The following is a 27,798-nucleotide window of genomic DNA, read 5'->3' as shown; positions in this document are numbered from 1 at the left end:
TTATTATTTTAAAATTTTATTTTAAAAAATATTTATTGTTTATATTTTAATATTTAATTTTTTTTAATATCCCGTGTAATTAACGGATTTTACAGGATAAAAGAACCTTCACAACTTGTAAAATTATCTCTATAATTTACAAGTTGAAAATTTTGACGAAAATCGATTTTACTAGACGAGGAATCTGATTCACGATTTACCTTTCATTGGTAATCCGTACGACCGTTTATTGCAAATCAGATGATCAAAAAAGGAAAGAGAATAAAAAAATAAATTACTCGAAAACAAAATCCAATCCCCTCTTCACCAAAACGTATATCATCTATTCATCCGTCACTAACACTTGAATCGAATCAAATTTCGTTACCCCACATGATCATTCTTCCCCGATCTGTAGAAGAAACTGAATCATACTCTCTCAACATCCTCAGCTGTTGCAATCAGATTCGTACTTCCTCAAGCCGACAGGCGATACGATCTTCAAAACCATCTCAATCGGAGCAGTCGATCTCATTTTTTCGTTTTCCGCTCAAATTTCATTGTTTCTCATGTGAAATATAATGGCGTCGTGATAGAAAAGGAATAAAGTAAAAAAAAAAAAAAAAAAGGAAACTAGGGTTTTCCTTGAATTGGCGTTGAATGGCAGCCCATGTCTGGAGGGATGCTTACAGGGGCATGTCCACTGATAATATCAAGGGTTTGATTTTGGCATTGTCTTCTAGTTTGTTTATTGGTGCAAGCTTCATTGTTAAGAAAAAAGGTCTCATAAAAGCAGGTGCTTCTGGTACCAGGGCAGGTATTGATACACCCTTTTTGTACATCATCATTTGGTTAATCAGACTCATTTTTAAATCGATTATCCTCTTTTGTTTTGACCTATAGTGAAGATTTAATGATGTATTAAACACCTGTAATCAAGTGATCAAAACTTCTTTTGCCTTTAAATGGAAAACGTTGGCATTGAATTCGTAACACACAGTTCATTTATTAGGATACTTAAAAAGATTGATCATCCAAATTTGTGATTTAATGATTGTTTTTCAGGAGTTGGAGGATACTCATACTTATTGGAGCCTCTATGGTGGGTAGGCATGACAACAAGTGAGTTTTCTTCTCTCCTTTTGTTTACTACTTTAATGGCAATATGAGCCACGATATGTTACAATTTAACCACCAATGTTGATTGTTTCAACAGTGATTGTTGGAGAGATAGCAAATTTTGCTGCATATGCATTTGCACCAGCTATTCTGGTCACTCCTCTTGGGGCTCTCAGCATTATAATCAGGCATGAACATGATTAAAAATCATAATCTGTTTAAGTTCAATCCATCCCCATAAGCTTATTTCTGTATGTGAAAGTGAAATACTGACATGTCAACATGATGATATATTGCAGTGCTGTGCTTGCATATATTATTTTGAGAGAGAAGCTGCATATTTTTGGAATTCTTGGTTGTGCTTTATGTGTTGTGGGCTCCACAACAATTGTTCTACATGCTCCTCAGGAACGTCAGATGGAATCAGTGACAGAAGTATGGGATCTTGCCACAGAGCCAGGTAAATGTTTTTCATTTTGACAATTTTTATGTGTAAAATTACAATTTTTTTTGTTATAGATTGCAATTTGACCAATTTAACTTGGGTATATTACATCTCTAATTGGTCAATGTGTAAAGTTTTGAAACTTGGCTAAAGATGATAGAATACATCCAAAGTGTATTCAAATTCTTACAACTCCCTAGATTGTTTTTATTTTAAGAAAGGTTATTATTTGATATTATGGTTTCTGTAATCAAATATAGAGTAAGTTACACTTTCTGTCCGTTTGCTATATCATTCTTTGTGGATAGGGTACAGAAAAGAATCTTTTTGCATTTTTCGTCCAAAAAATAGATAGTATTCAACTTCTTACAACTCCCTAGATCGTTTTAATTTAAGAAAACTAGATTATTATTTAATAGTATGGTTTTTTAATCAAAGATAGAGTAAATTACACTTTTGGTCCCTTTGCAATATCATTCTTTTTGGATATGGTGCAGAAAAGAATCTTTTTGCGTTTTCCGTCCCTATTTTTTTATATTTCTTTAACATTTTTCGTCCAAAAAAATAGATTATTATTCAATAGTATAGTTTGTGTAATCATATATAAAGTAAATTACATTTTTGGTCCCTATACTATTTTGATTCTTTTGGTTATGGTCCAGAACATAATCTTTATGCATTTTTCATCCCTATCTCAACGTTTTTCATCCAAAAAATAGATATCACTCAAAGTATATTCAAATCCTTACAATTCCTTAGACTGTTATAATTTTTAAAAAAGTAGATCTTGATTTAGTAGTTATAGAATATAGACTATAGTTTCTATAATCATCTTTCCTTTTGTGCAGCTTTCGTCCTATATGCAGTACTGGTTTTGATGGCTGTTTTTATGATAGTATTCTGTTATATCCCTATATATGGTCAGACACACATAATGTGCTATATTGGAGTATGTTCACTAGTAGGCTCATTATCGGTATGTATTTGTTTATTTATTTATTTTTATTTTATAAATTCCAAATAAAAGGTTTCATTTCTCACAGGTGATGAGTGTGAAAGCCGTTGGCATTGCTTTGAAGCTTACTTTTTCAGGAATGAATCAGATGGTATATCCCCAAACATGGGTTTTTACCTTCATTGTTCTCCTTTGTGTCATCACTCAAATGAATTATCTCAACAAGGTACATTAATTACCCTCCATCTATTTACAATATACGAGGAGGGCATTTATGTCCTTTTCACACATAAGAACTGTCATTGTCATTGTCATTGTCAGTGTCAATATATCAGTCAGATAGTAAGAGTTGACTGACGGTCCTAGTTTTTGGTGAAAATATTGGATGCAGGCGCTTGATACATTTAATACAGCTGTTGTCTCTCCCATATACTACACTATGTTCACATCTCTTACTATCTTGGCAAGTGTGATCATGTTCAAGGTATTATTATTATTATTATTATTATTATTATTATTATTATTATTATTATTATTATTTGCAAATCAATAGACAATTACTATGAGTGAAACAGGATTGGGATGGGCAGAATCCTACTCAGATTGTGACTGAACTATGTGGATTTGTGACCATTCTTGCTGGAACCTTTCTTCTTCACAAAACCAAAGACATGGTTGATGGTATATATAATATGCTTCTTCTTTACATACTCTTAAAAGAATTTGCTTAATTTGTAGAGATTATAAATTCGCAATAAGCTTCAAAAGGGAGCTTAACAGGCACATGGGAAGTTTATATTTATATTTTAATGAAATGTAGGTCCCACAACTTTATCAGGGCGATTATCAAAACGCATAACAGAGGAGGATGATGAAGATGGCATCCCTTTGAGAAGACAAGATCTGTCTGTATGAATGAATTCATCAAAACATCTCAATTTCACATTCATATTGTATTTGATGAATACAAAAAGGAAAGAAAGCAAATTCTTTCGTTAGGAAGAAATCAGTTTTGGCCAACGTACTTTTGTAATTGTAAGCACATTTAGTTTATACAAAATGCAACTTTTTGTTTTTTTTTTTTTAAATAAAAATTCTATCTTTGCTTAAAATAAATAAATAAAAAATTGTGATTCACCTATATGTATACAAAATAAAATTTTCTATAAAATGCTTAGAGCTTGTGGCTACCAACTACCAACTACTTTTTCCAAATATTTATGCAGGAATAAAATAGAAAGCTTTTTGTTATGTTATCAGCTAGTTTTACAAAACACGGCCAAAGAGTCAAACAAAAAAACAATAAATTGCAAGCACAATTTCTGAATATTTACAATTAGAAACTCAAAGCTTTACAAATCATTTTTACCTTTTATCTCATGTGAAACTCGTAAGAACCTCAAGATACTCGATTATCTCCGATATGATTCATGTTTATATCATGATTAATATTAATATGAGACATTTATAAGTTGTAACATTTTATTGCTCATTAATTGCTATTAACTTTGGCATTGATTGCTTTTAGTACGGTTTCGAAATTATTTACCAAAATTTCGATCTGTTTACAATTTATATTTTCGAGACTTTGACAAAACATGTCCCTCTCTTTTTGTTTATTTAACTTTCGCCCCAATTGTTAACCGTTCCATTACTTTAGTTACAACATATATTCCTCAAGAAACTTAATTTCCGGCTTAAATGAGAAAAAAAAAACAACTTATTCTAACCATCATTTGTTCATACATCTCTATTACTTTTAAATTATGAGTTTAAATTTTTCTGTACATGTCAATATGACATATATTAGATAATTTATTGATCATTTAAAAAAACCATCATTAAAATCTAAAATTAAACAACTCATTTGATATATGAAGCATTTCACACAAGACAAAATGTGAAATTCCAGAATTTTCCAAGCAGTAATTTTAGTTTCAAATTTCAAAGCAGTCGCTAGAGTTCAGCTGAGCTGACTCACCCGAGTTATAAACTCATCCTAGTTACATTGAGTTCAATCTCTCTTTCCAAAACAATGTACACTTCAGTGCAATAAAACAGTACCTGTAAGTATTTCTCTTAGCAAGATCTTCCTTCTTGTGACACTAATATGACCACCTAAAGACAACTGTGTTAGTGGTGGTGGCAGACATATTTTAAGCAAGTTTTTTTCTGCTTTTTAAAAGAACAAGACTTTTTATCTTATCTCCCCATATTGTAAATCTAAATTTTTCCAATTTGGTAACGATTTCTGTAATGGATGGACGTGATTCTTCATCTGATGACACACATTGAATAGCTAGAACTAACATATGTCGTATCCGGTCTTCCATGTGACGTGGCATCTTGACCCTTTTATCGCATATTTCCATTATTTGATTTTTTCTAATCAAACCCTTTGACCATTCCACTATCGAAGCAGGATCCCTAGAGACATCAATGGCTTTTGTGCCACTAATGATCTCCAACAACACTACCCCAAAGCTGAACACATCGTTTTTAGTGCTCAACTTACACGGGGTAGTGTAACAAGGATCCAAGTATCCAATAGTCCCTGCAGGTAAACTCACCGGGTCAACTTGTTGACTCAGTGAGTTTATACACACTGCGAGCCCAAAGTCAGCCAGTCGTGCGTTTGATTTCGAATCAAACAAGATGTTTTCGGACTTTATATCACGGTGGACAACCACGGGCTTTGAATCGTGGAGGAACTGCACAGCTCGAGCTATTTGGACTGCCATTGTGGCTCGTTTACACCATGATGGTGGAGACGAGCCACCAGTGGTCATGTGGAGCAAGTCATGAAGCATTCCACCGGGCATGTGTTCCATGACAAGGACTCGGTGCCCGGCTGAGTCATGACCCGTCCCGAATAAGTTGACCAAGAATCGGTTCGGTGCGAAAGATGACAATATGTGAGCTTCATTATCAATCTTGGAGGTGTCTTGTAGCTTGCAAAGGCCTAAAGATGGTGTCTTTATTGCAACCATTTGACCATTTTTGAGAGTGGCTTTGTAGATGCACCCATGGCTTCCTTTGCCTATAAGATGAGACCTTGAATAGTTATGAGTTGCTTCTTCAAGTTCTTCATGTTCGAACTCTTTCATTGCTCTCATTTCAAAGTATTATGTGTGGTGGTTTTTCAAGCTTATTGTAAAGAGAGTTTCAAAAAGGAGAAGATGGTTATTAAAATGATAAAATGAATCGGTATGTAATAATATCATACATATGTACTCTATTAAATAAATAGTTTATCATTTATATTATAAGTACATAATAAAGACTCTATTATGTGAAGCTTTAAAGCAAAGTGTATCTGAGTTCTGACACAGGCATGCGATTCTCTATAGTAACTGGTTTGGTGTTTCTGATTCACCTTTTCCTTTTTTGCTTTTACTACTGATTTCAATGGTGGGTGACTCAAAAGCTTTCACAGATTGTTTTTGAACCATCGATATCTTTGATTATGTAAGTCAAAAGTGGTTCGTATAAAGCGTCTCTTTCTCTTTATACGAATCCTACAGACATTTGTTTTTAGAAGACTGACATTTTCTGTTGAAGTGGAGAAATATTACATGACAGAATAACATGTAAATTTAGTCAATCAGACGTTTAGATATCTTGTATGTATAACATAATTACTACACAAGCACATATGAAATACCTAGTTAATAAAAAAATATTCAACGCGTTTAGAAATGTACATCGCATTTCGAAAACATTTTTTTTCTCATTAATTGTGAATCCATACTTCATCACAGTGATATCCTTGAGAGTGAGAGTATCCAAAACATGGGAATGTGGTAACTACCATATTTCAGATTCTCTCTAAATAGGATTTAGAGGGACTGTATAAATAAAACTCATTTTCTGTCACATGTCATGTCCTCATTGATTTGGACACATGGCATTTTAATAGATTTTTAGAATTTATTTATTTCCACATGTAATTTTCTGATTTGTTCACATATCATAACTTATTTCGGTTATAATATTAAGAGAAATAAATGTTTCCTTGAAAAAAAATTGATATATTCATAATGTAATAAATGTCATAATTAATGAGAGCTCTAAAATTGATATTGATATTAAATTTAATGTTTAAATATTGATATTAAATTTTTATTTTTAATAAACTCGTGTATTACACGGGTCTTACACCTAGTACATAATATTTGTAAGGTGCTGAAACTTGCTAAAGGATCAATGCCATTAATCCGTTCATTATAAGCCAAATAGCAGATAAGGTAAATTAAAACTCTAAGTTTACACAAAATTTCTATTTTGATACTGCGTTATATTTTGTGTCAAAAGGACACTGCGTTTTCTAATTTATTAAACTTTGACCACTTGACCGGTTAATTTGGTTGCTTGCTGACATGACATGATAATGTGTTAATTTTGATGACGTGTCAAAATTGAAAAAAAATATTTATCACAAAAGACATTAAATTTTAACTATTTTTTCAATTTTGACACTAAGTTTTCATTTTTTTATTGACACTTATTTTTTTTTGTTTCGAATTAATCATCATTTTTCTAATTGTGTTCAGTATTGATGACGTGAAAGTCCATTTTTTTTTTGTTCCAAATCGAACATCATTTTTTTGTTCCATTTGAAACCGCATAAATATCTTTTTTACATTTGATATCGTATAAATACATTTTTTTCATTTTAAAACCATATTTTTTTTTGTAAAAATACAAAGATTTTTACATTCATAACGTAATGTTATGTATAAATATGTATTAACTATATTGTTCATGCACTATTTGGCGATATGCTACTTACGTGACATGATGACAGAGTAAGAAAAATTAATTTGGATTTCATGCAAAATCTAAAATTCAGAAACATAGAATACCTTGTTTTGTTTGATGTTCCTTGAGAGAAGATTTTGCATAGCAATGTTAACCTAGAAACATAAAATTCGGATCTTCGTGTTCTCGAGATTGCAATAGTTTATTTATACACTCCACACCTCCAAACTTATTTTAAAATAGTGCATTTAATGAAAAATACAATTATAATATAACTAATACATGTTTATACATAACATTATGGTTTGAATGTAAAAACCTTGTATTTACACAAAAAAAATATGGTTTTTAGATGAAACAAAATTGTATTTATACGGTTTCAAATGTAAAAAAAAAGTTATATAGTTTCAAATAGAAAGTAGTCAACATTAAACAAAATTAGAAAAAAATAATGTTTGATTTGGAACAAAAAAATGTAATATCAAAATTGAAGAAGAAAAAAAACTTAATGTTAAAATTGAAAAAAATAAATAAAAACATAGTGTCTTTTGTGTAATTTTTTTTAATTTTAACACATCGGCATATTATGTGAGCATATCGCATCATTAAAAATGTCACTTCATCATGTCATTTCAGTAAACAACTGATTTGACCGGTCAAGTAATCAAAATTATAGCAAATTGGAAAAATATAGTGTCTAATTTGAAACAAAAAATAACATAATATAAAAATTAATTTTTCGTATAATGACCTTTTGGAATTTACCCTAATATAAAATCATAATGCTTGTCACTTAAATATTCCATGGTCATTAAAATTTATCGATCATATGTTGCATTAGAAAACTAGTCATGCAATTTATTGACGACAAATTAATAGTTTATTAATTTATTATAAAATGAATATGGATCTCAAAATAAAAAATAAAACATGGTTTATATTTTATAACTTTAAAGTCTTACTCTTCATCGACTTATTCGATTAAACTGAATGGTTGAAATACAAACCGACAACCAAACCAAATAAAATTTCATATTATCATTTTAAATTAAAAACCAAATAAGTCCAACCAATTAAACTAAAGGTTCAAATGATTTATTAAGTTGTTTTAAACACCCATAATCTCAACATTTTTGATTTAGTGGTAATTTTATAAAGTGTAACTTTTTTAAATTATTTTGTGTAATTCTAAAAATATATATGAGATCAAATTTGTGAATATTAACCAAAAATTTAAAAACCGTCACCATACCAATCAATTCATCTTCACTCTCTCTTATCCTCTGGCATGTCGGTTTCACCCTAAAATCTGGTTGGTTGTCGTTGTGCCCAGGTGTCATCGGTCACGGTATGTCTCAACGGATTTGAGTTGTTAACTCATTAATTATTTATCTCTCAAATTACACTTTAAGATTAAGGTTGTTCATTGCATCATTACATTTTGATACAACTTAAATTAATCTGTATTACACTTCTTTTTTAATCTAACAAATTATGACCTTATTTTCTTTTAAGTAATTGATTGAATACCTTTAAAAATGGTAAAAGAAATTGATTGAATACCTTTAAAATTGGTCAATTAAATTTCATGAAATCAATTTTGATTTCTTATATGATCTTGGTGTTTGAAACAATGCGGGTTTGTAATCTAGGGTTTCTACAAGTTAGTTATTGTGCAAAAGCCATAAACTTTAGTTAAATTATGTTAAATAAAACTCCCTGCTGTTTTTTTATGTATATGAAAATACACAAGAGTATACATACATTATATCAAGACAAACAAGAGCATGATCAAATGAGAAAATTAGAAAATAACCCAAAAAATTCAATCTTTTCTAGAAGTGTTGATTTCCACTTTGGGTCATCTAAACAACTAGTCTAGATAGTAAATAACTTTATGTTTGTTCTTCTGTTTCTTGTCTCTTTTTCTTGCAACATGTTGTAATGTAAAACATGATTATATAAGAAGGATAGCATCTGCATAATGCATATACATTTATGTTTGTCTCTTTTTCATAACCCTCGAATTTGATGTAGATATTGCATCTACCAAAGTCTTACATATTTGTTTTTGTTTTGCAAGTATAGGAACGGGGAAGACCTGGAGTATGATTAGAAAACAGAGTCATGATGATGATGATAATGATGGTGATTATAATGCATCTAGCAAAAAAAGTTTTAATACTTGGTCAATTCTTAACCATTATGTGCTTTCTTTAGTTATGACGCAATTGGGTTGTTAATTTTATTGCATTCAGTGGAGTTTGTAAGTCATGGAGTTCACTTGCAGTCTCTTAAAGGATCATGTTTTTTGCATCCAGACCACTCATGTCAATGCATATCTCTCTTTCTGATAAAAAAAAGAGAAAGATTGTTGTTTTTACTTTAAGGACTTTGAAGGAAGAAATTTCAAAATCATTGTAACATCCCAAATTTTGAGTCCAAAATTTTCGTGTTTAATTAAGTAATTCATAAAATCGTTTACTGAAAACATTGTTGATATCATATCAATCCATAAACCATCATGAACATGTCTCAAAATCAAATCATCGAACAATAATAAAAGTAGAGTACAATCCCATGAATCACATAGTATGGAAATTTGATGTGCGTGTGATGTGCAGCTACCGCGCCGGCTCTTTCCCCTTCGTTGAAGAGGTACCTGAAACAAAACTGAAAACTGTAAGCACGAAGCTTAGTGAGTTCCGCCATCATACCACATACCATACAATCACATAGCATACATACTGTTGGGCAATTCTAGGGGTGCCGACCTACCCATGTCAACCTGTTCTGGGGTGCTAACTTACCCTTTGGTCCTAACAACCGAACTTCGAGGACTATCATAACATAAACATATTGTCAGGCATATCTGGGGTGCCTGACTTACCCTTCGATCCTAACAACCAAACTTGGGGACTAGTCCCCTCCTACTACCACTATCACATACAACATAATCATGCTAGCACATAAACATATCAGGTAGTAGTAAACCAGACAATTATCACAAAGACAATCATTTCAACTATAATCAACTACTAGTGGGCCGAGCTTGGTGTCTTAGACCCACTTTTACTGGAAGGTAAGTCACATCGATGTCGTGTAGTATCTGCACAGACACACAATCCTCGGCACAGAAATCAACTCGTCTCCACTCCTCAATCCCTACACAACGACCTTTCTTGATTACTATTACATACTCATAACCCTTACAAGGGTCAACCCAAATCCAAGTCAAAGTCAAGGTCAAACCCTAGTCAAATTCAACCTCTGATTGACTCGACTCGCCGAGTTAGTCCACCAACTCGCTGAATCCCCTTGTCCACTTACTACCATAATCTCATCCTTACTCATCGAGTCTAGCAAGAGCTCGACGAGTTCATCTTCAACAACACCTTTTGACTATCTTCAACCGACTCGCTGAATTCGTTTTTGAACTCACCGAGTTCATCTTCATCCGAATGAATGAGTCTAGCCTCTGACTCGCCGAGTTCCCCCATGAACTCGTCGAGTCCGTCTTCATGAGTTTGGGACATTGCCTTGGACTCGCCAGGTCTGTTCATACACTCGCCGAGTCCTATAATTTCCAGGTCCAAAACAAACCCCTAGCAGGCTGAGTGTTCCTACCACTCAACCAAAACCATTTCCAAAAGACGTCTTGGGGGGAAAAGCGACCAGACTCGCCGAGTCACCCAAGTGAAAACAAGTCATCAGGAAATTTGGCTATTTTGATAATTTTCTCTATTATTTTAGTGTAGTCGAGTATATGATTTGATGTCCATAAATCCACAAACTAATGATCTGGTACTTAAAAACCAAACAAATAGTATTTGAAATGGTTATTTTTTACATTAAAATTGTAACCATATAATTAAAATTGTACCGATTTTTGATGGTGCGGGTTTTTTATTTTGTAAAAATAAGTTATTTTGTGGCGCAGTGCGGTTTTTCATAATGTGTTGACACCATATTATCTTTTAGTAATACAAACAATATATATTACCTATTTAATATTTATAAAAATATATTAATCTTCTTATCTATATATTTTTTAATTTTATTTGATTAAAAAGAAGTCAATAAATAAGCGGGAATTCACCTCTAACCCTAAGTTGACTCCCTACAAAATTGCTTTACATTTGCTTTGACCATAAAAATATTACTTTAAGTATATCTCAATTATGTTGTAGTCATAGTTTCAATGTTTTCTAGCATTTTAGACACTAATTCGCTACAAAGTTGCTTTATATATTTGTGTTATACTTATTTTATACCTAAGAAATATAACTAAAATCCACGTTTTCACGATTTTAAAAACTATTCTAATCAGTGGTGGACAACGTTTTAGTAAGGGTATCACTAAAAAAAATTTCCGAATAAATCTAAATTAGTAATGACATTCATATTTTAAGCCGGTAGATCTAATAGAAAAAACATTAAAAAAAAAAAATTTTATACTATGTGCCGGAATCGAAGCAGTGGCTCGAAACCCCCCGGACACCACTAAGGTCCGCCACTGACTCTAATATATAAAAGTGCACCATACCTATTGCGGTTTATACATCGATCAAACCAAATAGAAGTTGAACAACAAACCAAAAATACAAAAGTAAAACAATACAATTTCAAAAAAAATAAAATATTTTTTATATTTTCTTTCTATCTATCTTAGATGATAACATCTTCGATTACAAACGAAAATAATAATATTTTAATGTATTTATATATGTGAATCATGTTATAGGATGATGTATAATGTATAGAAAGAAATGTAGGATGCTGCATAAAATCAAATGTAGAAGATATTTAATTTCTTTTTAGAAAAATCTAAAAATCGATGTATGACCAAACCACAATCACACGAGATTAAAAGTGAGGAACTTAATCATCGATAAACAACCCAAGCCACGTCAACGACAATTGAAAAGATTCGAAAGACAGCACAACGCAAAAACGGGGGGCAAAAAGTGATCTTCCAAGATGAAGAAAACCCTAAAAATGGAAAACTAGAAGCAGCGAGAAGGACCACCACTTCGATTCCTTTCTCAATCTCTGTTTCCATGTAAATCACATTGCATTTCAAGATCTTCACTGCGTAAATTAAAGGTAAAACTCAGTTTAATTTCTCTCGAAATACCTGTTTCTTACTTTCTTCCTTAGTTCGAGCTCGGAGATCACCCAGTTTATTCAGAAAATATAAACGATGGATTAGTTATCGAAATTCGACTTTTTAGACAGTTTAATTTGGTTATCGGAGAAGAAGACCATACATAGCCTCGGGGTAAGATTTCACGAAGGGGATGAATCTTATGATTGTAAATAGATTCGAATTGTCGTTTTGTTGTGACAAAGATTCTTGTCACCGGTTTTGATTATTGTATGAGTGTTTGCCTTTGACTAAGTTTGAAATCTTGAAGCTGCTCCAGATTGTACTATTGGTTTCATGTTCAGCTGGTGGTATAGCTTATTAGGGTTATCCATAGTTATAACTGTTCTTCTATTTGAAATCTTGAAGTAGCAAAATCGTCTGGAATTAGACAATAATTATGAAAATTAACCAGACTCCATTTGTTTTATGCTTTTGCAGGGTTTGTGATTTGGATATGGCAAACTCTAAAGGTCCATCAACAACAAGAAACATGGTGTACAATGGAAGACACTCTTTACTCCCCCCTAAATGTCCATTTCCAACCACTCCTCCATCATATTCTGATTACATCTCAAATCCTGCAATTGGACCAAAAGGAATACCAAAGTACAGAGATGTCAATTCACATCATCAACGTGCTTCATCTGAAAGCCTTCTGATTGAAGAACAACCTTCTTGGCTTGATGAGCTTCTTAATGAACCAGAAACACCTGTCCAAAGAGGCCATAGACGTTCATCAAGTGACTCTTTTACATATCTGGAAGCAGCCAATTCTGTTAATGTAGAATACGGTGTAAAAGATGAACACAAGATAAGAAACTTAACTTCTGTTCCTTCATGGGGGTCCCACGATTTTGATTTTTATAAAGATGCTAGAAGTGTCCCAAATAATCCTTTGATGAATATGAATCCTAAGTCAAGGGCATGGGATTCACCTTCACCACACAATGGTCTTCAAAGATCGGTATCATTGGGTGCTTCAAATGAGATTCGTGGGATTGTTTCATCAATTAGGGAAAAACAAGATGGAGGTGAATCGGGCCCACATGATTCATCTGAAGATGCAAACCATGAAAGAAAAGATTCTTCAGAAACTGATACAAAACGTGCCAAACAGTAAGGATATGATTATATCTGTTTATGTTGTTGAAACTTTTATAAAGTTTGTGGAAATTTATCATCTTTTGGATGCAGGCAGTTTGCTCAAAGATCACGGGTGAGGAAGCTTCAGTATATTGCTGAGCTGGAAAGGAATGTACAGGCTTTACAGGTAAGATTAAAGATTAGGGTTTGAGAAAAAAAAAGAAAAAACTTTTGAAGGATTCTTAATTCTTGTGATGGTGTGATTTCAGGCAGATGGATCTGAGGTGTCAGCTGAGCTGGAATTCTTAAACCAGCAAAGTCTTATTTTGAGCATGGAGAATAAGGCACTGAAACAACGATTGGAGAATTTGGCTCAAGAGCAACTTATTAAGTGTTGTAAGTTTCTATATGCATCAGTTTCCACTTATCTCATTTTTGCTAATTTGGGTAACCAACTATCTTGTTAAAGAGTAAAATTACTACAATTATGAACTTTTTAAATCGTTAAATTTAACGATATAAAATCATGACCATGGAATGTAATGACTCATTCCATTTCCATTTTCCATTCCATCTCAAGATTAACTTATTTAACTTTTTATGTTGAAAATTTCCATATACGAAAACTAAAAATGATTTATTTTTTTAGTGGAGCATGAAGTTTTGGAGAGAGAGCTCGGAAGACTACGGGCCTTGTATCACCACCAACAACAACCACAACCACCACAAAGCCACCACCGGAGAACCGCTAGTCGGGAAAGACTTGATTCCCAATTTGCAAACCTTTCTTTGAAAAATACCGACTCTACTTCTGTTCATAACAACCCTGTTTCTAGCCACCAACAGCCGCCACGTATCTAAAAAATAAAAATAATTATTTTCTAATTTCAGTGGCTTGATTTGGCTTTTGGGGTTTGTGTTTGTTTGTGATAAAAAAAAAATAGCATAATCTTACATGCGCCTGGTAGATGTTCTCTTTGGAAATCGTTAAATTTTTCTGATTAAGAACTCACCGGAGGTGGAAATTTGGGGGAAATGATATAAAAAGTTTCAGTTTCCCATTTGGTATTTGGGTGGATAGTTGTTATCATAGACTTGTTTACTTAATCATGAAATCTCTTTGTAATAAGACTAATAATCTTCTCAATGAAGTTGATGTTGGTTGTTCTCATGGGAAAAATCCATTGCATAAATGTGAAATGGTCTAAATTATGCATATCACTCGTTACAATAACCATGTTTTCGTTTTTTTGTTGATTATGTTATCGACCTTTGAGTTTGAATGGTATGTTGGGTGTTGGTGATGCTTAATGTTTGTTTATAGAGTTTCCACTAGATTTATACAAAGATTTTATAGAGATTTTTGAGGCAAAACCTAGGTGGGGTTTGGGATCGATTATTTAACTCAACAAGCACTTTTTGATAAAAGTATTTATTAGCTTATTTGGTGATAAAAACAAGTTTCTAAAAATATGTTTGGATTAGAATATGTGGTGGGAATATGCTCTAAGTTGATAAACCATTTTAAAAAAAAAAAAAAAGTGTTTGAATATATATATATATATATATATATATATATATATATATATATATATATATATATATATATATATATATATATATATATATTTTAGTATTTTGGAGTACACTTGACGTCACTCCTATTTCCAAAGGAAGAAAGAAAAGAGGAAAGCTCCCTTTCTATTTCCTCTGCCGTTGGTCTCGGCGGACGCAGAGTTAAGTCCAAATCGAGTTGGGCATTTGAGGAACCCTCCTCTTCTGCACATTTTGCGTGTTCGACCAACCATTCAGAGCAAAGGTCAAGAAGACAACACAAAGTGGAAATGGTCCAAGTGATCCCAGGTGTGTGTGTGTATATATATATATATATATATATATATATATATATATATATATATATTATAGTTATTTTACGTGAAGAAGTTATGAGTCATTTTTTTCAAAAATCAGGAGTGACTTTTTAAAAAGTCTTTTTGATGGTGTTAAAAAGTTGTTTTCAAAAACATTTTTCTATCTTTCAAACATATTTTGTAAGTTTTTTGTTTTTTTTTGGAAAGCTAATAAGTCAATAATCATTTTTCAAACTCAATCTCAAACACCTCTCTAATAGAAACCTAAACCTAGAAACAAAAAACTTAATATCATACCGTCAACGATCGTCATCTAAACTTCGTTGTCCTTACCCAACATGGAATCTTCAGTGTATCCATGGAAGTTTTGATTTATTGGTTCCGACATATCATATGTGTAGGAGAAGACAAAGTGTTGTTCTTCCTATTGATGAACATGTGAGTGTTTTTGTTATGTGAAAGTCACATCTCATAAGAAGTGATGAAGAAATTCATTCAAGAGATTGATATATTAACTAATAATATTATAAATATAAATAAACGATAAAATAAGATAATATTATTTCATTTTAGAAAAATAAAGAAAACCATATGGACGATGATGGATCATATATGCCACACCATCTGTCTTACCTGTCAAATCGAGAAAATAAATCATGATATATTTGGAAGAAAATATCACGGTGTATCTATTAGATAATGTTTAAAGTTCAATGACTTGTCACAAACTAAAAATAGACAATGAAGCAAATGTTTAAAAACATGACACCTATGATGTTATATTATGATATTAACCCTTTAATAAAACAATTGGATTCATAGTCCTCCTAATTTCCATGTGGTTTTGTCGAAAATGTTGTATAATTAATGCCCAACCATTCTCATGAACATACATAAGTTATCCATACATTAATTAGGGTTTATCGTTTATCAAAACCTACCTGAAAACAAAAAAGTGTCGTTCTCAACAAGCACGGCCTAAATCTTCTTCTTTCTTTCCATACTTTACTATTTTTTTTTCTTTTCATCCGATGCTATTTTCTTGTCAACTTAGGCATAAAAAACCCATAACTAATTCACGTTTCCCTCTTTTTTTGAACGACTAAATGGTTATATATTAAAAATCAAAAAAGTAGCAAGGAGCTAGCACACATTTACAAGGTGTTCAAGGGGATTTGAAGCCGAAAAAATCCAACTAACATTAACCTTTTGGTTCCTATTAGTAAACTTGTTGAACTAGGTGTCTAAGCTCATAACTATAATCGGTATATACTTAAATTGATAGTAACACAGTTTTTTTGGGTTACCCTCAAGACTAGCAACCAAACATGATGATTTGGAGAAAGAGGTTGATTTATTATTTGATTAACAAATTGAAATAATGATTTATTAATATATTATGAAAATAATACATGAATTAGAAATAATAATATTTAGTTAATTTTTAATCAGAAATTAATTTGAATTAATTTTAGGATTAAAATAATTAATTACAAGTGTAGGGACTGAAGTGCAATTATTCAATAGTTGAGCAAGAGGCAATCTATAACCCTCCATGAAGGAATGGACAATTTCTTGGAGATTAAGGAGTTCTAGAATGGTCTTTGGTGGATAAACATGAAGGTGGATAACTGCACGACTTAAGGATATCTTGAATTAGGGTTTATCTAGGGTTTCCTGATTGCACTATATAAACAACCTAAACCCTCTAATTTTTGGCCACTTATTCTCTTGAAGAGCTAACAAAAAATTTGAAGCCTCTCTCCTCCTTCTCAATCATTCTCTATTGCTAGTGTTGGGTGTGAACCACTAGAGGCGTGACATTTGTGACATTTGCTCTCAAGGCTTCATCAACACAAGTATTTGGATTGTTATTACTACATACAATCAAGGTATAATTACTTTAACCCTTATTTTGTGTATTTTGAATATATGCTAGTAGCTAGGGTTTTTCTATTTTGTTGTTCAAGTTGTACGTTCAATTAGAGAAAAGACAGATCAAACTTTATAAGGTTGCATGCACACATAGGGTTACATGTTTTGCATAATACCCATCAAAACCAAAGGTATAAACTAATAATCAACAATAAAATAGAAAACCAACTCTCAAAGCACCCAATATGTCATAATAGCAATCAATGCATTCTTCTTAACCAAGGGCATATGTAGAGTCCAGCCTAATCATAACATCTAAAACACCCAAATGCGTAGTAAAAGAAAGCTCCAACTTACTAAATAGGGCAATCCAAGTCCTCACAACAATCACATTAACCAAACAAGTGAAGTAAATATTTTGACTGCAACGAACACTCAAGACAAAGAATCATAGGAATATCAATGCCTTCTCGACAAAGTTCATTATGAAAGGAAGTCGATTTAAACAAAGACGCCAAAAGAAGATATTCACATTTCAAGGGACATATTTATTCCATCTCGTTTCGCCACTGTCGTCCAATTTGTTTTTTTGTGTCTTTAACAGTGAACTTACATTTTCATTTTTTTTTCATAAAGTTAATAATTAAAGTGATATAATTAGTTGTTACTTAATTTAGATATTAATCCCTCCAACACTTATCAAAGTTTTAATGGGATTTTGTTTAAAAAAACATCACAATTTCTTGAAACATCATATTACAAGGCTATTGCCATACCTTGTAAATCTTGTGGGGTTCTTGATTATATTCATCGCCATGCCTTTGGAATTGGTCAAGCTACATCATAAGCTTGTGATTATTACTAACTGTATGTAATTATACATAAATAAACCTCTTAAGTAAAAATAACTCATAAAATTATGTGAGTGTTAAATGGTGGTTGTGAATCATATCTTGGTGGTTGATGGTCTAGTTAGTTGGTTTTGAACTTTTAATAGATAATGGAGCAGTGAGATGGCCATAAGGTTACAGGGTGTAAGCGACACGTCTATGGCGTGATGCTAAGATAGAGCACCATCACGGTGTAAACACTGTCCCTCTCAACCATGACGCTGAGGTGAAGTCGAGCATCATGACCCCTTTACAACTGACCATAACTGCTTTTTTCTCTCTCATCTCTTCTTCTCTCCTCCTTCTCCATTTTCTCTTATTGAGATGACCACACCCTCATGTTGTAGTGTGAAGATGGTGTTGAGGTGGAAGAGGGTGGCTGAGGGGTGTCGTGATGATCAAACCCGCCAACCTAAGGTCTAAATGAATGGTGTGGCATGTAGATGTAAGGTGAATGATGTGGAATATGGTAAAAGTAATGAAGCGTTGAAAAAAAAATCTATCTCAAAACAACATTCTAAGATATGGCAATGCCACTATTGTCACGCCAACGCCATATAAACAAATGAACACGTCACCTTCAACCTGTAAAAAAAGAAGTAGAATTGACAAAAAAAAAAGTGCTTTACATAATATATGTTTCTTTTAAAAATAACTTAAGTAGTGATTTGGGACGTTTGACAAGCAATTTAAATCTTTTACATATTTGGTAAATATGTAAAAATAAAATTAAAATATTTTTGTTTTGATTCAAATGACCATCAAACTCTCGATTTTAACTAGATTTAGCCACTAAACATCTAATCATGTTAAATTAAATCCTAAAGTATGAACTTTTGTTCGTTTTGGCCATTCCAACCTCATGCATCCGGGTAGCCGATTTCCCTGCCTATGTGGCCTAAGTGGGGGTAAAACGACTTGATTTAGCCACTAAACTTCTGATCATGCTAAATTAGATTGTGAACTTTATTTTTTGTAAAAAGAAAACTAAACTCTCTTTTAAGTTTTTTATGTTTTTTTTTCAATTTTTTTTAATTTTCAGTAAAAAATTGAACTCTAAATTTCGTTTTATATATTTATTCATGTTGACATTAAGTTTACACCGAAAATAATAAATTAAATAATCATTTATATGTAAATCTATTTATCATAAATCTATCACAAATGGTTGTCAAAATTAGTTGTTACAGAAAATTTAATATGTAATTTAATTTTAAAGAAAAAATATAATTGAATGTTGTGAGTACATGCACTTTTTAAGAATTTAAAAACCTATATTTGGATTATCATGTATAACCATATTTAACATTTCCTTATATAAAGTCTAAAAATTAGTTAAGATTGAATAAAATCATCATTATGTTTATATTTATAATTTTCGTCTAACTTTTTCTTTTCTCTCTCTCTCTCTCTCTCTCTCTCTCTCTATATATATATATATATATATATATATATATATATATATATATATATATGGTCTTTTATTGAAGTTTTTATAACGGTTTGTTCTTTTCCAAAAAAAAAATCATATTTTTAGAAAAGAAAAATATAAAAAAATGAGAGAAATAGTGATATTATTTGAATTTAATTAAAAAAAAATCATATACGACCAAACTCAAAAGCCAAAACTTTAATATACTCTATAAAAGTCTAAAGGGAGTGGTAACACTCCTAGCACCTTGTCACATCAGTTTTTTGACTTTCACCTCATCTTTTCCCGTTTAGCATTTAGTAGGGAGTGGTAACACTCCTAACACTTTATTTTTTTTTTCTTTTTTCCAGTTTAACTAAATTATTTTATTTTAATACACAAATATTTTTTATGTACAAATATTAATCAATTTTTATTTTTTTAAACCACCAACAATTAATATAATATAAATCAATTACATGAAAATAAATATAACATTTAAATGCAAGGTCTTCTTGGTAATTTCAGAAAATTGGTTTGTGAAAGGAACTAAAATAGGGGTGTGACGTGTAAGTCTGGGATTATTGGAGGTCCATTTCTGTCAAATTCAGATTTTTGTGTCTTGTCCTTCCCTGCATTTCGTCGAACATATAGACTGCATTACTTAGCTTCCCCTTTTTCTAACCTTTGAAACTGTGAAAGCAAGAGCCAAGTGAATCACAAAAAAAAAAAAAAAAAAAAAAAAAAAAAAAAATCAGCTCTTCCCTTTATCTCTCTCCTCTCGCTTGCTTCTTGGCAACTTCTTAACGAGACATTTAGCGTAATCAAAGGGATGGAGTAACGAACTGATAGCGAGTGCAGTGGCAAAACGCCTCCCACTCCCTTTAGTCTAATAAAACCACAAAACTAAGTTTACTTTTATTAAAAGAAATTACTTTTTTAGAGTTCGGGATCTAATTTAACATGATAAAAAATTTAACGGCTAAATCGAATTATTTTATCTCCACTTAGGCCATGTAGGATGCTACGTTGATAGGAACCAGAGCATCCGGGTAGAGAGGGGGGCGAAACGGTCAAAATGACCAAAAGTTCAGACTTTAAAATCTAATTTGTCAAGATCAGATATTTATTTGTTAAACAAGTTTTTTCTTTTTTAAAATTTAAAGTGATCAGTAGTTAAATAATAACTTTCTTTTCAGGAGTTTTAACAGTGATACTCTGAGTCAAAACTTTTTTTTTACGCAAACTTTTGCTTTCCCTACTTTTCATAAAATTAAACAACACAAATGGGTGCTACTACTTGTAAAAGGCAGGGCAGAGAATCCAGGGGGGTGGATCTGCACATGCATATCCACTTCAAAACACAAACCACCGTAAGATTCTCGCACGTAACCTTCCATGAGAAAGACAGAGAAGACCCACAAAACAAAATTATAAAATTTGTATATAATTCGAACGTAATCATATATACAAAAATAAATAATAAATAAAATAAAATTATATTTCTAAGTCTTACGCATTAAATTGTGTTTGTTTTCTTTTGATATACAAGTTTAATGGCATGTGGGCAGGTAGGTTTTGAAGGAACAAGAGCAAATGTGAGCTCATCACTTCCAATGCAGTTGGAGTTCGAAACGTATTTTTCTCCATTAATAAACCCAACAAATTACACCCCACAATGCGCACATACACATACAGCCTAAACTTTACGATAATTTGTGTACATCAAATGCAAGTTCTAAAGAAAGAGAGAGATCACTCTCCCTCTGTTTCAAAAGATTCCAAGATCGGTTTCTTATTATTTAAATAACACCCACGTTAAACCGCGAAATGCGCAGCATTTCGAGAGAAACCCCACTTGAAAATACTCTGAAAGTTATCGTCTTTCTTGAGAGAGTGAGGGGAAAAGTTTCTTTTTGATGCAAGAAAGTGAAAATGGAGGAAGAACTTATCAGGCATGGGAGATCTTTAGCTGAAACACCAACATGGGCTGTTGCTACAACTATTACGTTCATGGTTTTTGCTTGCTTGTTGGTTCAAAGATCGATTTACAGATTTGGGAGGGTAATTTTTGAGTTTTTCCATTTTTAGTTTAGATTTTCTGTTGAAAATTTGAATGATTTGTGAGATTCGTGGTATGCAGTGGTTGCAGAAGACAAGGAGAAAGGCGCTGTTAGCTTCTTTAGAAAAGATCAAAGAAGGTTAGTCATAAATAGTTACGTTTTATAATTTCAAGTTCAATTTGTGTTTATTTGTTATGTATATTAATGTGATTTCATCTTGGGTTGAGCAAATCATGTTTTGGGGGATCATCTTTGGATTGAAAAAGCAAAAAATATTGCATTTAAGATATGTCTGATGATGCTTGAATAATCTTGTATAAAAATCTTTAATTTTGATACAGAACTTATGCTTCTTGGACTCATATCTTTGTTATTGGGGCAATGGGCAAGGGTGATTTCACAGATTTGTGTGGATTCCTCACTCTTTAGTAGTAAATTCTTCCTTTGCTCCAAAGAAGATTTTGAGATGGATAAAATTGTAATTTTCTCAAGATTCACTTCCTTTTCAAACGAGTCTGATACACCTCCAGAAGGGCTTAATACTCATTTTCATCAGTGTGGTGAGGTAAAAAAACTGTGCCTCATTTCCTCATTGTTATGATTTATGAAGGTAAAGTTAGTGAACATATTTTGATTTTTATTTTGTAGGGGAGAGAACCGTTTGTTTCTTATGAAGGTCTTGAGCAACTTCACCGATTCTTGTTTGTTCTTGGGATCACTCATGTTTTATATAGTTGTGTGTCTGTTGGTTTGGCCATGATTAGGGTATATTATCTATCTACTGCATTTGGCATGCATTGGACTGAGATCGGTGTTTTGTCTGTGTAAAAGACATAAATGCCCTCCTCATCCTCATCATCAAAAATAGCCCCATAGAAGTTGTTCATGGGCATGTTTTATATGCAGATATACAGCTGGAGGAAATGGGAATATCAAGCAAGCCTATTGGCAGCCGAAAACTTGCAAGGTTTTCTTCTACAGTTCATGCTTGATAAATAATATTTAGAAAAGTTAGGACTTAATGGGGAAAATTTCATTTCTCTAACATTCTATTTTTAGTTGTTCTCTCTAAAAAAATCCATATGTATTGAGAGGTTGTTTCTTTCTGACTTAATAGGCTTAAGGATTATAATACTTAAATTGGACAACTATACATGAATATTGTGAAATTTGATTTTTGGAATGTAATAAGGATAAAATGGTCATTTAGTCTCGTTGAGACGGTTTATTTCTATTCTAAGAAAAAAAAGACTTAATGGGTACAACACTTTGTTTGCTTATTTGTTTTGGTGTGTTTATAGTGAGGAAGATAAAGGTGATGAGGCGCCAAGTCACTTTCATTAAACATCATGCAACACATCCATGGAGCAAGAGCCGGATTCTTATTTGGATGGTATGGATTATCCAACACATTTGTGACACGTTTCAATTTCAAGATCATGCAATTAGATGAATTTTTCTTTTCAAATTGAATCACTAAGTGTTTTTATGTGTTGTTGTTTGTTATTACAGTTATGCTTTCTAAGACAATTCAAAAGTCCAATGCAAAAGTCGGATTATGCGGCTTTGCGGTTGGGTTTCATCACCGTGGGTATTTGACTTTGGCTCTGTTTCTTTCTTATTTCCATTAAGTCATTCTTTCTGCATTAAGTCACAAGTTAAATGCAAGAAACAGGAATGTAATTTCATTGATTTGTTTATTATATCATTTTAATTTCATTTCATCCTCGTAACAACATTATACTTTGAAAAATCTACCAAGTTATAGCAACATCATCCAAATACAAAGTAAAATTCTATAATTGTGTAGATTTTTCGAAGTATAATGCCTTAATAAGTAGAAAGAAATTCAATGTACAATGAGGTAATAATAAGAAATGAAAGAAGAATGCTATGATAAACAAACAAATGAACCTTATGTTTCTATTTCTTGCATTGAGCCCATAAGTCAAAAAGATACATCTTACTATCTTTCTGTGTTGTGTATTCAGACTCACAAATTGCCACTTTCTTATAATTTCCACAACTACATGGTACGAAGCATGGAAGATGAATTTTATGAAATTGTGGGAATTAGGTATAAATTTCCTTTTCGTTCTTAAAACTTATATAAACCATAGTTATCTCACATTCTTGAGTTATAAATAATGTTCGTTATCCATTATCATTTTTCAGTTGGCCACTTTGGGCTTATGCCATACTATGCATCTTCATCAACATTCATGGTAAACTTTTTATTCACATTTGAAAGTAAATTTTACATAATTTCCAACCTGTTTTTGATTGATTTTGGGGTATTGTAGGTCTTAATATTTACTTCTGGCTTTCTTTTGTCCCTGCCATTGTAAGTCTATGTGTTTTCTTTTCAATTGACTAACAAATCTTGTAATACTTAATGTTTTTTTTTTAATGTTTTTTTGGTTGAAAGCTTGTGTTGTTGGTGGGGACAAAACTTCAACATGTTGTCTCCTTATTAGCTCTTGAAATAGTGGAGACAAGGGGCCCATCTGCAAGAGTAGCTCAAGTGAAGCCAAGTGATGAGCTTTTTTGGTTTGGTAAACCAGAAATATTGTTACGTTTGATACAATTTATCTCCTTTCAGGTGAATTTTTTATTACTTCTTCACATGTTTCCAAAAGACATTAATACCCTCCTCCCCCTCATCATGTTTCCATGATTCTGAATTTTTACATTGCCCAAATGCAGAATGCATTTGAGATGGCAACATTCATCTGGTCTGTGGTAAGTAAACCCTCTTCATGCATCAACATTTAATGAAATTTTATCGTTTTTTCCTAAAAAATAAATAAGATTGCTCGTGAGTTGTTCTATAAAACAATCACCTTTTGCAGTGGGGATTCAAACAAAGATCATGTTTCATGAAGAATCACACGATGATAGTTATTAGGCTGACTTGTGGGTATGTTTCTCTTTACAAATTTGAAGATCATGTCCTAAAAATGACAAAATTTTTCATCTTTCACCACTTTTGTTTATTATAGCATCAGACTTTTGTTTCTTCTTATTACAACATTGTACTTTGAGAAATCTTCCCAATTATAGCAATGTCATCCAGATACAAAGCAATTTTCACTGCTATAATTGAGTAGATTTCTCATAGCATAATGTTTTAATAAGAAAAACATAATAAAGGTTCAAAATGTAAAATGTTATAATTATTTCTAATCACATCTTTATTTTTCTGGTTACATTGTCATGATTACAGGGTTCTTGTCCAGTTTTGGTGTAGCTATAGCACAGTGCCTTTGAATGTCATTGTTACACAGGTTCATATTATAAAATGATAAAATCATCAAGAAATTTTAAGTTTTTTGTTACATTGTTCCCTCATTTTGATTTTTCTTTCAGATGGGTTCAAAGTGTAAGAAAGCATTAATAGCAGAAAGTGTTCGCGAATCACTTCACAGTTGGTGTAAAAGAGTAAAAGAAAGATCAAAAACACTTCACTCAGTTGCTACAAGGTCAACATGTTCACTTGGGTCAACCATTGATGAAGGTGATGAAGTAATTACAGTGGCTTCAGGGACTTTATCTCAGTCATCATCCACCGGAACACTTACTCAGATGGAGGATAACCGGAGCTCCGGCGATGCCAACCACCCACCGGAGCAAGAACTTTCGTTCAGGATGTCTGAATATTTGTCTGATACGATTAGACATGCACCGCCAAATCAGGGCATTGAAGAGCATGAAGTTGAAGTTGAAGTTGAAACTCTTCAAGATTTGCTTCGTAGGACATGAAAGTTTAAGTTCTTCAATTGGATATTTAAGACATTGGTGTTGGCATAAACCCTAACTCGAGTTGACATTATATCCAATATTTCATACTTTAGAGGTGAAATATTTCCTTTAAATGTTGTTATCATTACTAATAAACAATATTTACTTCATAACCACAAACATGTATCAAAAATCCTCTTCAGCAACCCTAATTTCATCTCAGATACATAAAAAAAAGAAGAAATGGAGATTATAAAAGTGTTAAATAGGCCATTGTAGTCATGATTTTGTCACCTTTTAGCCACTTGAGTAGTTTCAACCGGTTGCTAGGTTGCCACTAGCCACATGGCTGTGATGTGGCTCCTAGAAGACAAATTTGATTTTCCTCACGTCTCCTCTTCCACTCGTCTAGGTATCTTTCATGTGTATTTAGTCGATAGATAGTTCAAGCATAATAAGAATGATAGAAGTAATGATTATATTATATACGATTCAAAAGAAAAACTACACGTCCCTATCAAGCTTGACACATCATGTCCTTACCAAAAAGGTTCTAAACAAAACATAAACTTCACTTAGGTGCCATTTGTTTTTTTTTTAAGTCAAAATGTCTGCAGTCTGCGGATCACATCTGTAAACCTCTGTGGCAGAAGAGGTGGACCAAATGTCTGCAGTCTGCAATAAGAAGACTGTTTGTTTTTAACGTCTGCGAGATGTTAAAATAAATTGATTTTTTAAACTTAATTTCATATCATAAACATTAAAAATACATTTTTAACAAAAAAAAAAAAAAAAAAAAAAAAAAACTGCACGGTGGACCATGTTTTTTTTTTGTTTAGGTTAAAATGAGGTCTGAAGACCTTTGAAGACAGTGGCCCATGTCTGCGCCAGGAAGACCTCGCGCAGACGTTTTTTGATCTGCGCACTTCCAAAAAACAAACAATCTGCGAGGGCATATGTCTGCGCGTTGTCTGCACGGTGCAGACAAAAGTGGTTGCGCAGATCTTCACACAAAAAACAAACAGCCCCTTAATCAATTCCTTCACAAAGCCATGAGGCTGTCAATCAGTTCATCCACACCCTTTGATGAAGCTCGATGATGACATTCACTCAAGCTTGAAGCTTCTCCACATATTTATCTTTGCTCCAAGTGATATATAATTGATAAATCATATTTTGAGTGCTATGAGGCAATCCAGACAACTATTCGTCTATTTCTCCCTTCTCTTCAAACAATGTCATGGTTTTGCTTAAACATTGACATAATTGGTGGGGGAATATTAGTAGGGTGAGGGTGGAGAACTAGATTCCTTATCCTTTATCCTTATGGATCATCTAAGGTCACTTTCCTAACTGATATTTTTATCTTATGTTCGGCTTAAGGAAATTCAGTCTAGAATAATCCAAAAGGACACTCACGAATCTGAACATATAAATAGTGACGAGTATATTCATTGCAAAGGTAGGTAACCTAAATTCAAAAAGATTACAATAACTTATATAGAAAAAAAATAGTTAGGACCTACCTTTTATATTTTGAGTGACCTAGCTAAATGATTTGATAACTTAAAAATAGCCCACTACAACTTTAAATATTTAGCTTAATTTAGATTTTGTTTGTGAAATCAAAAATCTATTATGGATTTCGTTTTAGTGTTTGTGAAATCAAAAAACTGTGGTATGATAATGATAACTGATAAACCACTATTATATCGATATCGAATGTCATTACAAAAAGCTTTGTGATGTAATGAACAAATTGCAAGGTCAGGCATATCAAATAGAAAAAAAAAATGTTCAGTTATTACAGTATAATAACTGAACATTATAGAATGTTTGTTGAATCAAGGATAATAAAATGAATGATGAAGAAACTAGAAAACTGCATAGCTTTAAATCCTTGTAGAGGCATTATATTGTCTTTGCAATTGATAGCTAATTACTTGGTTTTAAATGTTTGAAATAAGTGACACTTTATAAGTGATAATTAGTTTTATTTATTTATTCTTTTTTTTAACGTTTTTTGCATTTGTACTAGTTTTTTATTTCTTTGCGGTTAGTAGTGATATACTTGTGAAAATATATCAATTTATAAGACATCGTCAGGTACAATTGTAATAATTTTAAATCACTTTTTGCTTATACAAATCGGCCTGCTTTTTACTCTTTTATATCTATCGGTATCACTTAAATAGTGAGCCATGTGATTTTATCTTTTAGACTCGCCACTGCATATAAATGTAAGTCAAATTGCCAGAGAACTCTGAGTTTGTTCAAGGAGAGATGAGAAGCTTCTGATGGAGGCTCAATAGAGAAGCTGTATTTACACTTTAAGAGATTAGGGTTTCTATCTTTTAAATTATTTTAATAAATCACGAATTAATAACATAATCAATGGTTTTCAAAACTGACGAGATTTGTCAATCTTACCATAACTACCCACTAGACACCACCAC

At 32.1% G+C, this 27,798-nt stretch overlaps 4 protein-coding genes across 4 annotated transcripts; 3 read left to right on the top strand and 1 right to left on the bottom strand.

The window, feature by feature from the left end:
- The first annotated feature begins 262 nt into the window (after positions 1 to 262).
- LOC145074291 (putative magnesium transporter NIPA4) lies at positions 263 to 3,573 on the top strand. Its single transcript, XM_079020696.1, has 9 exons — positions 263 to 796; positions 1,045 to 1,101; positions 1,196 to 1,286; positions 1,398 to 1,558; positions 2,392 to 2,519; positions 2,587 to 2,724; positions 2,890 to 2,982; positions 3,074 to 3,179; positions 3,319 to 3,573. Exons 1-9 carry the CDS (start codon positions 640 to 642, stop codon positions 3,411 to 3,413), a joined length of 1,026 nt encoding a protein of 341 aa, XP_078876822.1. The 5' UTR covers positions 263 to 639; the 3' UTR covers positions 3,414 to 3,573.
- An 826-nt stretch (positions 3,574 to 4,399) lies between these two features.
- On the bottom strand, positions 4,400 to 5,728 carry LOC145077114 (Protein kinase superfamily protein). Its single transcript, XM_079022890.1, has one exon. The coding sequence runs from the start codon at positions 5,612 to 5,614 to the stop codon at positions 4,655 to 4,657; it is 960 nt and encodes a 319-aa protein (XP_078879016.1). The 5' UTR covers positions 5,615 to 5,728; the 3' UTR covers positions 4,400 to 4,654.
- Positions 5,729 to 12,160: 6,432 nt separating this feature from the next.
- Positions 12,161 to 14,671, top strand: LOC145073522 (uncharacterized protein At4g06598-like). The gene is made up of 5 exons (XM_079020071.1): positions 12,161 to 12,365; positions 12,847 to 13,524; positions 13,603 to 13,678; positions 13,761 to 13,887; positions 14,141 to 14,671. The coding sequence occupies exons 2-5, from the start codon at positions 12,863 to 12,865 to the stop codon at positions 14,350 to 14,352; spliced, it is 1,077 nt and encodes a 358-aa protein (XP_078876197.1). The 5' UTR covers positions 12,161 to 12,365; positions 12,847 to 12,862; the 3' UTR covers positions 14,353 to 14,671.
- A 6,447-nt stretch (positions 14,672 to 21,118) lies between these two features.
- On the top strand, positions 21,119 to 25,522 carry MLO4 (Seven transmembrane MLO family protein). The gene is made up of 15 exons (XM_079020426.1): positions 21,119 to 21,602; positions 21,682 to 21,739; positions 21,943 to 22,166; positions 22,250 to 22,366; positions 22,508 to 22,568; positions 22,903 to 22,994; positions 23,114 to 23,188; positions 23,593 to 23,678; positions 23,777 to 23,826; positions 23,905 to 23,945; positions 24,030 to 24,203; positions 24,308 to 24,343; positions 24,454 to 24,521; positions 24,828 to 24,888; positions 24,971 to 25,522. Exons 1-15 carry the CDS (start codon positions 21,474 to 21,476, stop codon positions 25,361 to 25,363), a joined length of 1,665 nt encoding a protein of 554 aa, XP_078876552.1. The 5' UTR covers positions 21,119 to 21,473; the 3' UTR covers positions 25,364 to 25,522.
- Positions 25,523 to 27,798: the final 2,276 nt, after the last annotated feature.

The sequence above is a fragment of the Lactuca serriola genome, chromosome 9 (genome assembly GCF_051521515.1).
Source record: "Lactuca serriola cultivar US96UC23 chromosome 9, Lser_US96UC23_V15, whole genome shotgun sequence".
Lineage (NCBI taxonomy): Eukaryota > Viridiplantae > Streptophyta > Magnoliopsida > Asterales > Asteraceae > Lactuca > Lactuca serriola.
The sequence above is the reverse complement of the archived record's forward strand: the minus strand, read 5'-3'. Positions and strand labels throughout refer to the sequence as shown.